General features: G+C 35.6%; 2 protein-coding genes and 1 long non-coding RNA gene across 3 annotated transcripts in view; 1 reads left to right on the top strand and 2 right to left on the bottom strand.

Annotated features, from left to right (window-relative positions):
• LOC130675641 (uncharacterized) overlaps positions 1-14,063 on the top strand; it is a 28,737-nt gene that overhangs the window by 5,514 nt on the left and 9,160 nt on the right. The gene's annotated exons all lie outside the window — the stretch shown is intronic.
• LOC130675636 (uncharacterized) lies at positions 1,156-10,368 on the bottom strand. Its single transcript, XM_057481427.1, has 2 exons — positions 10,111-10,368; positions 1,156-1,887 (listed from the first exon to the last, which is right to left on the bottom strand). Exons 1-2 carry the CDS (start codon positions 10,141-10,143, stop codon positions 1,156-1,158), a joined length of 765 nt encoding a protein of 254 aa, XP_057337410.1. The 5' UTR covers positions 10,144-10,368.
• On the bottom strand, positions 6,649-10,491 carry LOC130675635 (uncharacterized). The gene is made up of 2 exons (XM_057481426.1): positions 10,355-10,491; positions 6,649-10,208 (listed from the first exon to the last, which is right to left on the bottom strand). Exon 2 carries the CDS (start codon positions 8,515-8,517, stop codon positions 6,649-6,651), a length of 1,869 nt encoding a protein of 622 aa, XP_057337409.1. The 5' UTR covers positions 8,518-10,208; positions 10,355-10,491.

Genomic DNA, 14,063 nt, shown 5'->3' with positions numbered 1-14,063 from the left:
TCGTACTTCCTGATGCCAGTCGCTGATGTTTGTCGGATCTTTTCCAGCTGCAGTTTTAAATAATTGTCCTTAATTAATTACGCGGTTGCTAAACTCAGCGTAATTTTAGTTGTTATAAAAAAAAGATCTCGACAAAAGTCACAACAATCGTGGACTTCGAGACAAATGTATCCGGGGTCAAATATAGACTCACCGTTTTGATGTCCGACACGGGGTCTTTTCAACTCGCCGTTAAATTTTAATTTTTTGATGTTTTTATTTATAGATGACTCACTTTTAATTACTTTTATTAACTGCTACGGGGTCTCACGACTCACCGTAAATATATATATTTTCTTTGTTATATTGTGCTGATAGTGGCAAGTTTTACAATATTTTATTCCTTTATTTTTTTTTGGATGCGTCTGATTAATAGTAGCACCAGGCAGTGAGTGAGGCTCGAGTGCGTCTCGGTGTGCTGCGAAGCCGGCATCCCCACTCTTGATTCCATCTCAGGCTCGTATCATCCAAATTTCAAATAAATTTTTATCTCTAGAAATGGCGGGACTCGGGGCCCCATAGAGTACCCATTCGTCACACGGCCAAACGTGTCAACCAATCAGTTAGAGTTTTATATTATCGATCTCTAACGGCGTGGGGGCAACGGTGATGCGTGGGCCGAGAGCGCAGTCGAATAAAATTCAAATTCAAATATTTTAAAATAAAATTAATTAAATAAAATCCCTGTTATACTCCCCCCCGCCAGACTCGCGCTCGTACCACAAACATATCCGTTGTCCACACCTCGTTCTAAAATAAAATTTTTCAAATTAAAATTAATTATCACTAATAAAAAAATCTGCAACTGTGATCAGCAACTCAAACTGCTCCAATATCTATGGCTGAAAGAATGAGTGAGTGAGGTAACGATTAAATTTATCCGAAAACAGATTTAATGAGATGGTTAAATTTTAATGAACGTTATGTTTACAAAAGTTATCAAATTATATTGTTAGAACTTAGTTCTGACAGTCTACGAAATTCGAACACTAGAATTTATGTTCCCTGACTAGGCGCATCTAAGCCGACGACCAGCATCGCGACGCATTTTAAATTATTAGGGGATTATTGAGCCAAACTGCAGGCGGTTGTTAAACTCAGCTCAACAGCTTGAGCTCAATGAATCTTAGTGTCTCCATCACAACATTTTTCATCTTTTAACTCAGTATGAGATATTACTGAAGATGGTAACCGGAAACGGTTGATCTTGGGGATCTTATAGTCGGATAACAAGTTAGAAGGTGGTTTGGCACGAAGGAGGTCAGGTTGTTCTGGTGGAATTAGGTCATGTGACAAACCAGGTGAACGAGCCACGTATGAAAGAAAAAAAGGCTCCGGTTCTTCCGGACGAAACTCCTCCATCAACTCCCAGACAGGTTCCATCCTCTTACGATCTTTACGACGTTTTTTCTTACTAACGCGATCCTTAGCTGGATCATAAAACTCGTAAGGATCGTCAGAAATATAGGGTTTAGCTATACCATCCCAAATACTAACGGCTGCCAAATCATTTATCAATGACCAATCGGTATCAGAGTTTGATGGTTCTAGGTTTATAGAAGCTTCTGTAGGAACATCTTGCTCCTTAGGATCAGCAGGAGGATTGGACTCAACTAGGGGACTTGGTTCAAGGACAGACACGGTTGAGGATGTCAAAGTAGAACTTGTGGGGACAACAACCGCCGAACGCAATTTTCTTCTCTTTACAGGAGGCGCTGGTCGCTCGCCAAGTTCAATCGCGGTCTCCAACAACCATCTTCTTAATTTTCTTTTGCGATTACGCGTGTGGTTTGGTCCTACCGCTCCCAACACCTTCAAATTCTCCGCTTCCTCTCGTTCCGACCTGTCCTATAATTTAAATCGCATTGATTTTATTACGTGGACTCGTACGAGTCTTTAAATCAGGCACGTAATGTTTACCAAGACTTTTACCCGACGCATCTTTCAACTCAACAATTATTGGACTAATTACTTTACTAACTATCGCTGGACCTAAATATTTATAATCTAATGTCCTACTATATTTATCTGATTTCTTGCTTAGCTTACGGTTGGGATAAAATACTTTATCTCCAACTTGAAGTTTAGGGACATCCCGAGCAGTTTTATTATAGTAACCGGCTTGTCGTTCGCTTTCCTTACGCATAATATCTTCAACTTTGTGTCTCAGCTGATCTAGTTTATCTAGACGATGTCTCCAGTTCAGACTACTCTCATCAATATCATCAAGTTCCAATTCAGAAATTTTACCAGAGAGCCGAGGCTCACGACCATATACGAGATAATAAGGTGACAATTTAAGGGATGCATGATACGCACTATTATAGGCCAATTGAAACTCGCCAAGATGTTGATCCCACTCCGATTGATCCTTTTCAATGTAGGCACGTATCATCGGTTTAAGAGTACGATTTATCCTCTCAACAGGATTTCCTTGAGGATGAGCTATCGCCAAAGTTGACATCTTTACACCCACCGAACTCAAGTAATCACGAACTTGGTGATTGATAAACTCACGACCATTATCTGTAACCATGAACAATGGATATCCCCAGTGAGCAAAAGCATCCTTGAACGACTCCAAAACACTCTTTCCACCTTGTTTACGCAGAGGAAAAATTTCAATGAACCGAGTATAGAGATCCTGGACAATCAGAACGTATTTATAACCACCCTTTGACCTAGGAAACGGTCCCGTAACATCAGCTGCTACTACCGCCCATGGAGAGATCGGCTGACGCGTTTGCATTGGAGCATGTGACGAAGTCTGCTTATATTTTACTTTTTTACAAATGTCACATTCATTCACGTACTCAGTCACGTCTCTATACATTCCCGGCCAATAATATTTTATTTTTAACCGTTCATACATTTTCTCCCGTCCCACATGAGCAGCATCCGGATTCTCATGATTTGTTTTAAGTAAATCAGACACCTCAGACTCCCTAACCACGACTTTCCAAGCATTTTCATCACCCACTATTACTTTCAGAGGATCGGGTCTAAAATACTCGAGACGATCATCAAGAACACGCCACTCCGTATAATTTTCAGGATATTTCATGACATTATTTTTCTTAACGTCATACCAATTTCGCACTTGAATATGTAAACAATCATTTTCAGAACTCCCCAAATTCCGCTTGACCTCCAACCAATCAACAGGATCATGATCTTCATACATCCTGGACAAAGCATCTGGACCCTCGTTCTCAGTACCTTTTCTATGCTCAATTTTTATCTGATGCGATAATAATTCCATCGCCCACCTTGCCAACCGACCATTTGGATCTTTCAAGGAATGTAACCAGCGAAGAGAAGAATGATCTGTAACTACAGTAAATGGAGCACCCTCCAAATAACAACGAAGTTTTCGTACTGCCCAGACAACCGCCAGACACTCCTTTTCTGTTGTAGTATATCTGGTCTCAGCACCACGCAGAGGTCGACTGCAACAAATAATCAGATACTCGTTCCCATTCTCTGGATCTCGTTGGACAAGGAAAGCACCGAGTCCAGTATCGCAGGCATCGGTGTATAAATAATAAGGGAGACCAATTTTAGGAATCGATAAAGGTTTAGCATCAATTAACGCCTGCTTTAAAGAAACAAACGCTTCCTCTTCATTTTCACCCCATTTCCACTCAGCAGTCGCACCACACAGTTTATTAAGTGGACCTTGGACCTTTGCGACATTTTGAAGATGTCTGTGATACCAGTTCACCAAACCACAGAAACTACGAACCTGTTTGCGATTAGTTGGACGCGGATATTTAATTATTGGAGCGATTTTCTCGGGATCTGGTCTTAGACCATCTTGATCGACTATGAATCCCAGGAACTTTACTTCAGATCTCGCAAATTTACATTTGTCTGGATTAATTAACAGACCAGCTTCCCTGAAAATTTCAAAAACAAGAGACAAAATCCGTTTATGTTCTTCATAAGTCTCGCTTATGATCACCCAATCGTCAAGATATGCAAAGACCTTGTCAGCCCAATACCGAGGTAAATTTCGCAGCTCCAACAACTTGATGAACCGCTCTCGTAAAATGTCCATCGCCTTTTGGAACGTACTCGGAGCACCAGCCAACCCATATGGCATACGGACCCACTCAAACTGACCTTTCCCTTCAACGGAGAAAGCAGTATACGAAATCGAATTTTCCGCCATGAGGATTTGATGAAACGCTTCTCGAAGATCCATAGTGCTTATATATACCGCCTTGTGGAGTGCACTTAATATTCTAAGCATATTTGGAAGCGGATGCGCTGGAGGAATCGTGATTTTATTTACCGGACGATAATCAATACACAAGCGCCATTGATTATTTGGTTTAGGTACCATAATTGGAGAACACGACCAACAACTATTACTGTACCGAATGTAACCCTTTTCCAGTAACTCATCGATCTGTTTGTTAAGTTCAGCAGCTACCACCGGACTCCGCCTATACGGACGAATCCGTACAGGTTTCGCCTCAGGTTGTAGTACTATCTCATGCTTAACTAGATCAATCAGCCCATGATTAGGTAGAGATTTAAATTTCTCAAGCTCAGCTGAAATAAATGTCTTAAGGTCATCACTCTGAACAGATGTCAACCCCAAACACTGATTTTTGGACTCTCGACAAGATAAAATTTCAAAAGGATGACGTTCCATACTTGCGTCAAATTTCCAAGTACGAGATTTACAATCGATCTGAATACCGAACTGGAGAGCAAAGTCCATACCTAGTACCACCGAATGACTGAGACTTTCTAGTATACTGAGATACTGTTCACCAGCGATATCGCCAACTTGAATAATAAATGGCGCACCACCTTCTGTCTTACACAACGTATGATTAGCCAAAAGAACACCACGACGTTTAGTGTCATCTACCTGAACTTCTCCCGATTTATAATCGCTGATACGGTTATATACGGACGAACTTATATAAGACCGTTCACTACCAGTATCTATAATCCCGTTAAGCTGAACACCAAATATCCACACGGATACAGGAATACGCGCAGTAATTATAGGAGGTTTAGGTCCAGTTCCGGGTATAAATGTTTTTCGTGACGCTAAACGATACGCGATACGTGAAGGCAGAGTAATATTGCGTAATATATTTGGTAAAAATGAAGAACGAGCCGTAGGAGAAGCGAGTGGAGTATCTGAACTCAGCCCTGATCCGCTATTCGATGACCTGTGGTCGCTAGACTCAACAGCATCATCAGAACTAACGTCAGGATCAAGTTCTTCCTCCCACTCGTCTCCTTCGTCTTCATAATCAGTTTCCTCAGTATCTAAAGGTTGTAACCCACAGATATATGGTGTATTTTCAACATTTACTTGAGATGGTTCCAGATCATCTTCTGGACCAATGTCAGTAATCAGAAGTTGATCATTATTGCAAGAATTATTTTCTAAAATTGAAATTAAATATGTTAGTGCCTGATTTGTCTGATCATTTACAATTACCTCACCATTATTTATAATAGAATTGATTAATGAACTTAATTTATTTATATCTGTTCCATAAAAATTATTATTTATTTTACAGTCAGTAAGTTCGAATGCTTCTGACTCCACTTCGTTACTCGCGGACCCCGTTATTAAATCTACAGTTCCCAACGAGTACACTGCGTCAACTTCATTATTAAAATCAATATATTCTTTATAATCATAATTATCATTAGTAATAAAATCTTTATTTAGATAAATATCTTTTAAATCTTTATATACGGGTCCTCTAATTAATTTAAATCCTATTTTATTTTCTAAATAATTTTCCCCATATTTGTCCCCTGGACAGTTATCCTTTCCTATTTTATAATTTTCCATCCTCATAATTCTATTTTTTAATTTATTTATTCTACCCTTCGCTCTTTTAAAGAGATCTTTCTTCAAATGTTTAAACTTTATTTTATCACCCGCTCTATTAAAGAGATCCATACCAAAATTTTTTAATTTTATATTAACCACGACTCTTTTAAAAATATCCATACCAAAATTTTTAAATTTAAATTTCTCAACCGCTTTTTTAAAATTATCCATACCAAAATTTTTAAATTTAAATTTCTCGTGTAAGTCCCTACCGACTCTCAACACGAATCCCACAATAATCAATATTTTAATTAATAATCCCGTAATTAAATTTTTTGTTTTAGTCCCCAGGACTCTTATTCTTTGACCAATTTTAATTTTATTACCTTCCTTTAATTTATTTTCTTTATTACCATAAAAAACTATATTATTTTGTAAACCTTTTAAATTATTTACCGACTCCATTTCTGAATCCCCTGGATCCGAAATGTTTTTCCCAAAATTTCCATTATCATTTTTATTCCTATTATTATCATTTAATTCGACCTTAGATCTATTTTCAATTTTTAAATCTTCACTTTCTTTATTAAAATTTTCCTTATTACCTAATTCGAAACCCGTATATACATTTAAATTATTTTGACTCATAAAATCCGTATTTTCTATATCGATTAAATTCACTATTTTATTCACACTTGTATTGTCCATTAATTTATTTTCAGTAATTTTGTTTGTTTCATTCTCCAAATTCCTACGAGTTCGGCTCAGAATCACTGGAGATAGGTGATCCGGCCTTATTCGTTTTTTCTATCTACTCTGTCAGTTTTATTTTGCTCAGTATTAGGTGCTGGAAGAGCACACTGATTTGGGAGTTGTTGTAAACGTCTACATGTCTGTCTCGTATGTCCCACCATGTTACAATAATTACAGACATCACGTCTAGGATTAGTACATGTATCGAAGGTATGACCAGACTCACCGCAATTATAGCAGGGTCGGTTATTTCTAGGAGCATTAGGTAGCCAAGGTATATAATTGTTGTTAGACTGGGAAGGGTTTGTCTGGTTTCGTTGGGAGAACTGATTGGAGTTGTTATTTATAAAACCTTGTCTACCAGAATAATTTTGCGTCCGAGGAGGGTAGGATCTATGAGTTTGAGGATATTGAGGTTGTGTACTTTGTTGACCTTGAAATTGTGTGCTATAACGTGGACGATATTGATCACTTCTTTGACCGTATTGACCGGAAGTAACAGTTGAGACACCTGCTGAAGCGCAGATGATATGTTCACCGCCCTTACCCTCTTTAATTTCCTCAATAACTAACGGCTGACGACCGCGATCCGATTCAAGATAAAATTCCGTACCTCGCAGACTCTGAAGCGCAGAAAATCGCGATTTTTCCCGGTTTTTAAAAATTTTAGGCTCTTCTACTGTTTTGTCTTTCCCAAATACGCGACTCCCCTCCTCTAATGTCTGAGTAGCTTCATGTATTGCAGCCAACAGGTCTTCGTAATTGTCCACGTGTCTAGCAAACACCAGGTTCCTGACTTCAGAATTTAAATGATTCCTGATGCAAGAGACCTGTTCATTCTCAGAAGGAGGTATGTTCATAGTTTGGTATTTTGCCTGCATTCTGAACGCGAATTCAGACATTTTCTCCCCAGTATTTGGTCTCATTTGACCCAGCTCTACTAAGATCTGATGGTCAGTCTTAGTAGAGCCAAACGTTCTTACAAACTCAAGTTTAAATTGTCTATATGAGTTCCAGCGCGTAAAATTCACGTCAAACCATTTCGCGGCTCTATCTTGTAATAAGTACCCCATAACGCGTAATAATTCATCGTCAGACCACCCTTCCCGTGTAGCATGTGCTTCAGCTGTTGAGATAAACTCATTAGCTGATGAATCTTGAGAAGGAAAACGTAATGGCCACATTTTCAAGTGATCCAGAATGTCCTTCCATCTACGTTCGTTTGTTCGCGCCAAAGAATTTGAATTCCCCGGTGGATTTATACGTGAATCTACGTGATTTGCATTAGACGGTAATGTATTGTTTACTAATGCCGGAATATTATCTAGTGCAGCATGCACTGTCTCCCCCCCACCAAGACTGAGACCTGCAGGGTCGACAGTTCTGACAACTGATACCGTTTGACTTTGTTCTGCTTGTTCATTACTATTCTGTGGATGTTTGTTGCAAGTCGTTTCGCGTAAAAATAACTGGTTCACCGCGTCAGTTAACCGATTTATCGCGTCCACGTGTACGTTACTCATTTCACCCTGTGTACGTAATTGTGCTGTTAGATTATCAATCCTAGCGTCAACACGAGCTAACACTGGAGCAAGGCCAGGAGTAAAAGCGTTGCTAGCTCCTGCATTAAACCAGGATTGAGTTTGTGCATTATTCTCGAGTGAAGGATCTTGGATATTTAGTGGAGGGACTTTAGGTAATGATACCTTTGACGAAGAGTCTATGGGTGTCTTGTAAATAGTGTCGTTTCCCGTCTGTTCTGTGGGAGTCCGGAATCCCGATGTATTTCCCGGGGGCGTATGGATTAATTTACTACCTCCCGTTGGGTCCGGTGACTCTAAATTCAACAATTCGTCCCCTGTATTTTGTGATCGCGTTAAAACCCCTTTACCCGATTTTAGCTTTGACATTTTATATACCAAATATTATTGCAAATTAAACCGGAATAGGATTTAATTATGGACAATACAAGTGTAAAATATTTACTAAGGATTAATTTAATTTAATTTGTTTATCTTTACGTTAATTTTTAATCCCTTGTAACTTTCTTTAATACTTTGTTTATATTTTTGACTGATTCTGATTATAAACTCAAGTCTTTTGTACTTTAGTGTTATTGAAATGTTTTTGTCTTATTCTGTTATTTTGTGTCTACTGTTGCTACGCAAACAATCAGTACCGTACCATCAGGCTAAAATTGTTGACTCGACTGCCTTCACGTATTTTATACGACGCTATTTTTCTCGCGTTAAAATGTTTGTTTTATTTCTATTTATTTGTATATTTTTTTTTTTTTTTTTTTTCTTTCCTAACTTTTCTCACTCACTCACCAGCAAATTTTTTGTAATAAAGGGAAAAAAAAAAAAAATTTTGATTTTGATTTTACTGAATTTAATTTTAATTAGCTAAGACTCTACTTTTGAATTTACTAAAAATTTAACTCTGCATGATAAGGAAATTATTACGTTGGGCGCCAAATATAACCGGGTACCCCTCGACTTCCGTGGTCTTGACGACGAGGCTTACGAGGTCACAATTTGGACACCTTTTGAACTCAAAAAGTTCTAAGGGCGCCACTGAGAGTAAAATTGCACGATCTCTCAGTATCGTGTGCAAGGCAAAACAAAGCAGAGAGCAAAAGAAATCTCGAGGATGAGTCCGAAAATCTCCTTATCCAGGCTGGACCACACAGCTGCAGAGTTAGGTTCTTATTTTGAATTTAATCAATCACTTAATGAGTGGTCGTCAGACTCAACATCATTAGTCAATCGAGAATAATTATTTCAATAAATTATATAAAATATATCCAAATTTATTTATAACAAATATGGTGGCAAACAGATATGCTTTTTACTTAATATTAATTCTCTTTAACAACAATAAAACTTTAAGTTTTCCCGACAATTTTAACGTGTTTATAATTTTAATAATTTTCATATAAGTTTCTTAAATCTCTATAATCATTGTCACTTCCTTTATTTTTAATAATTTGCTGGCGAGGAAAATTTTAATACCAGATCACACACACACATACAATATATTCGTAACTATAAAATTTAATATCACCTAAGTTCTGGGTTTTGATTTTCTTAAAGTTTCCAGTGATGCGGTCGGTAAGACTCAGCACCAAGGTCACGATGTTTAATAATTTCTACTAAACTAAATTTCAGCACCTCCTAGAGAACGGTCCGTGGGACTCAGTATCTCTAAGAGAATACCTGCTAAATTAAATGTAATTTAAATTTCGAGAATTTTAATTATTAATTAATTAATCAGTGGTCGCTAGACTCGACTGAATTAATTAATTAATCTGACGCTACCTAACAAAGACAACCCAGAAACTTAAACAAAATGGCGACCGAATACTCTCGAACCCACGCCGCGAAAACGATAAATTTTATCCCTAACTTATACGTATAATATACGATTTTCTCAATTAATATTTTATAATAAAATTAGTAAGTAATAATTAATTAATTAACCAGGATGTTTTCCACAATTACCGAAGAAGTTCCAGGAGTCGATGATGACGCCATGAGATGAAAGGACGCCGCTCGTACTTCCTGATGCCAGTCGCTGATGTTTGTCGGATCTTTTCCAGCTGCAGTTTTAAATAATTGTCCTTAATTAATTACGCGGTTGCTAAACTCAGCGTAATTTTAGTTGTTATAAAAAAAAGATCTCGACAAAAGTCACAACAATCGTGGACTTCGAGACAAATGTATCCGGGGTCAAATATAGACTCACCGTTTTGATGTCCGACACGGGGTCTTTTCAACTCGCCGTTAAATTTTAATTTTTTGATGTTTTTATTTATAGATGACTCACTTTTAATTACTTTTATTAACTGCTACGGGGTCTCACGACTCACCGTAAATATATATATTTTCTTTGTTATATTGTGCTGATAGTGGCAAGTTTTACAATATTTTATTCCTTTATTTTTTTTTGGATGCGTCTGATTAATAGTAGCACCAGGCAGTGAGTGAGGCTCGAGTGCGTCTCGGTGTGCTGCGAAGCCGGCATCCCCACTCTTGATTCCATCTCAGGCTCGTATCATCCAAATTTCAAATAAATTTTTATCTCTAGAAATGGCGGGACTCGGGGCCCCATAGAGTACCCATTCGTCACACGGCCAAACGTGTCAACCAATCAGTTAGAGTTTTATATTATCGATCTCTAACGGCGTGGGGGCAACGGTGATGCGTGGGCCGAGAGCGCAGTCGAATAAAATTCAAATTCAAATATTTTAAAATAAAATTAATTAAATAAAATCCCTGTTATATATTACTTATAAACTATTGCAGATACAACAAATTCATCCAGACTTTATTTTTTCAAAATTAGCTACTCAACAAATTTATAATCAAGCTAAAGCTCTAACTTAATTATTTATATAATTTTTTTGCAATTATTTATAACAATTGAAGAAAAACATTTTTTTTTTCTTTTTAAAATCGAAATATCTCATTAACTATAACAAATACGACAAAAGTTACTTATATCTTTTTTATTCTGCATTAGTTCACAAACAAATTGTGCTCCTAGCTAAGGCTGTAACTGTATAATCTTAAAAATTATGAATAAATATGTTAAAATAAAAAAAAATTTATTCATAATTTTAAAGATTATACAGTTACAGCTTTTATAAAATATGAAATATTTGATTACAATTAAAATTGAAAATATTTTAACTATGGGCATACAAGTATTGAAAATAACAAAAGAAGCTTTTGTTGAGATTGTGGAAGATATGCAATTTACGCTATTTAATTAATTAAATACTTCAATATCAATTTATGTTGCACGTTTATTCAAATGTAAGCACGTGGTAACAAAACTGTTTTATTTATGTCAGCAATTATCAACACGTGTGTGTGTGTGTGTGTGTGTGTGTGTGTGTGTGTGTGTGTGTGTGTGTGTGTGTGTGTGTGTGTGTGTGTGTGTGTGTGTGTAGGAGTATTCCCATCTCCGAATGGGCGTGGCTTAGATACTAGCCATCTGGTGGCCAAAAAATAAACTAATCAAAGTAGGCTCCCCTGAATATAATGTTTACTATATAAAATCAACTGGCTTATTTATGTTTTGATAATTTATTTAAATTATTATGTTAAAGATTATTACAGCAAATAATGCGTGTATCAATTCATCACATTTGTCAATTTGTTAGTGGAACACATTAAAGTAAAAATTGTACCGGCGATGAAAATATAATAAATCACGGACACTTCTTGAACTTTGGTAAAGTTAGTGAGGACAATAATTGTTTAAAAATTATTACTTTTTGTCTTTAATCATCAAGTACTCCAGATGATCCGGATAAAATAACTGGTCAAGTTCTCAAAGGTGGAAGGATCGTGGGTATGAGTTTTCCTTGTTAAGTTAGTTTGATGATTCATGTAAGCACGTGGTAGCAAAACTTTTATTTATGTCAGCAATCATCAACACGTGTGTGTGTGTGTGTGTGTGTGTCTTTATCGTTGAATGGTGTACGTATATCGGCGCAGTAGATTTTTGTTGCATTTGTGTGTGAGTGTCTGTGTGTGTACGTATGAGTACTCCTATCTCCAACAGAGATACTTTTTTTCGTTACTGGTAATCAGTTTTGAACTGTAAGTACTGATATGATATTTTTAATATAGTAATACTTTTTTACATACATCTCCACAGGGGTCAACGTTTCTGGAATTGGTCTTACAAATAACACGTCACCCTGGCAACAACATGCATTTGAAGAAGCCGACAGTAAGAGTGGTCGTGTTCCCACACCATTCTCTTACTTTTAGTGAGAAGTTGATCATAAGAAAATAAAATTATAACGTGGTTTCATTGTACTTTTCATTCTTTGTTACATTTAAAATTCAAATTTATTTTTTTTTATCTTTATATATACGATAAAATAATAATTCTTTTATAATAGTCGATATAATTATTTTTTATGAAATAGATAAATTGAAGACGGTTGAAAAAAAATAGGAATAAAAAGTTTTTGAAAATCTAGAAGTTTTTTCATTTCAATACATTCTCATCGAAAATTTAAAATTAACAAAAAAATGATTTTATATTTAATAATTAATTTAAATTTAATATCTAATATTTATACAGTCTATTTAATATCCTTTATCAAAAAATAAATATTTCATGATTACATTATCAATGCATTTACTGACAGTGTACATAACTACTATAAAGTGGACAGTTATCTTTAATATGAATCCCACCACGTCCACGTTCAGCACTTATCTTATTTAAAACCTTGGTCTGTACACCGAATCAGTTGTACAGTTTGATAGTTTCGTTTCTGCGTATTGCTAAGAAAAGATCGCTTGGTAACATACGAAATACTCCGTTGCAGTATCGGCTTAGAAAATATAAAGTTCCAATGTCATTAAAAAAATCAATACGCTCTTTATAATTATAATGCAAACAATAAGTGGTTCAGTATTTCGTTTTTTTTTTTAATGATAAATTCACTTATAAGTTTTAAAATCGTTCGGAAAGAGGTTGCCACACCCATAAGTTGCTGTTCTGTTTTCTTACAAAGAAACAAACTGATAAAATTGAAAATATTTATAAATATAAGTAAATCGTGTTAATGTTTGATATATTTGATTCGAAAAAAAATGTTTAATACCATTATTCAGTTAACTGGATTAAACTGTGTGGAGTCTGTCGTGTTACCGGAAGTTGCATCATCTATTTACAAATCTTTTTTATTGTGTATTTTTAATATATTAAAAAATTAACAGACCCCTAGTAGAAACGTAATCAAGTATCTGGCCAGTAACTGGCTAGTTTAACTAGACTTAAGCTAGGAACTGGCTAGTATAATATCCAGTAACTGTCTAGTAACTGGCCAGTTTTACTAGATAGCAAATAAAACATGGCGACTCTTGTTGATCTTGAGGTTATTGAGTATTAAATATTGATTTTATTACAATTAAAAATTATAATAATAACAACAACAACAATAATAATAATAATAATAATAATAATAATAATAATAATAATAATAATAATAATAATAATAATAATAATAATAATAATACACGGAAAAGTTATAAAATTTATTTCTTAATTTATTATATTATATTTTTAAATATAAAACGAGAAACATTAATAACATAAAACGTCGATTTTTTCAACTTCATCCATTTTTTAAAATATATTACCGATTATTTTTATTTTGAAAGACACAATTTTTATTTTTTGTTAATTATTTGTATTGTTTCTTGATGTTTACTAAATATTATTCAACTTACAGGTTAAAGTGAAAAAATAAACATACACATACACTAGTATAAGTAGAACATCAGTGTGACCAATGTTTACGATTCAGTTATAGGTGGCGCAACTTCCAGTTTTTACCTAGTTTCACTAGCCAGTTACTGGATACGATTGCTGGCCAGTTACTAGATATGAACGCTAGCCAGATGCTAGACTTAATCGAGTAAAA

This window comes from Microplitis mediator, chromosome 10, assembly GCF_029852145.1.
Source record: "Microplitis mediator isolate UGA2020A chromosome 10, iyMicMedi2.1, whole genome shotgun sequence".
Taxonomy (NCBI): Eukaryota; Metazoa; Arthropoda; class Insecta; order Hymenoptera; family Braconidae; genus Microplitis; species Microplitis mediator.
The sequence above is the reverse complement of the archived record's forward strand: the minus strand, read 5'-3'. Positions and strand labels throughout refer to the sequence as shown.

What these genes read in the sequence shown, in the direction of transcription:
- LOC130675635 (XM_057481426.1), bottom strand. Translation starts at nt 8,517, where the DNA reads ATGTCAAAGCTAAAATCGGGTAAAGGGGTTTTAACGCGATCACAAAAT.
- LOC130675636 (XM_057481427.1), bottom strand. Translation starts at nt 10,143, where the DNA reads ATGGCGTCATCATCGACTCCTGGAACTTCTTCG. An exon ending in CGACTCCTGGAACTTCTTCG is followed by an intron (nt 1,888 to 10,110) that starts GTAATTGTGGAA and finishes TTTAAATTATAG; the next exon opens with GACAGGTCGGAACGAGAGGA.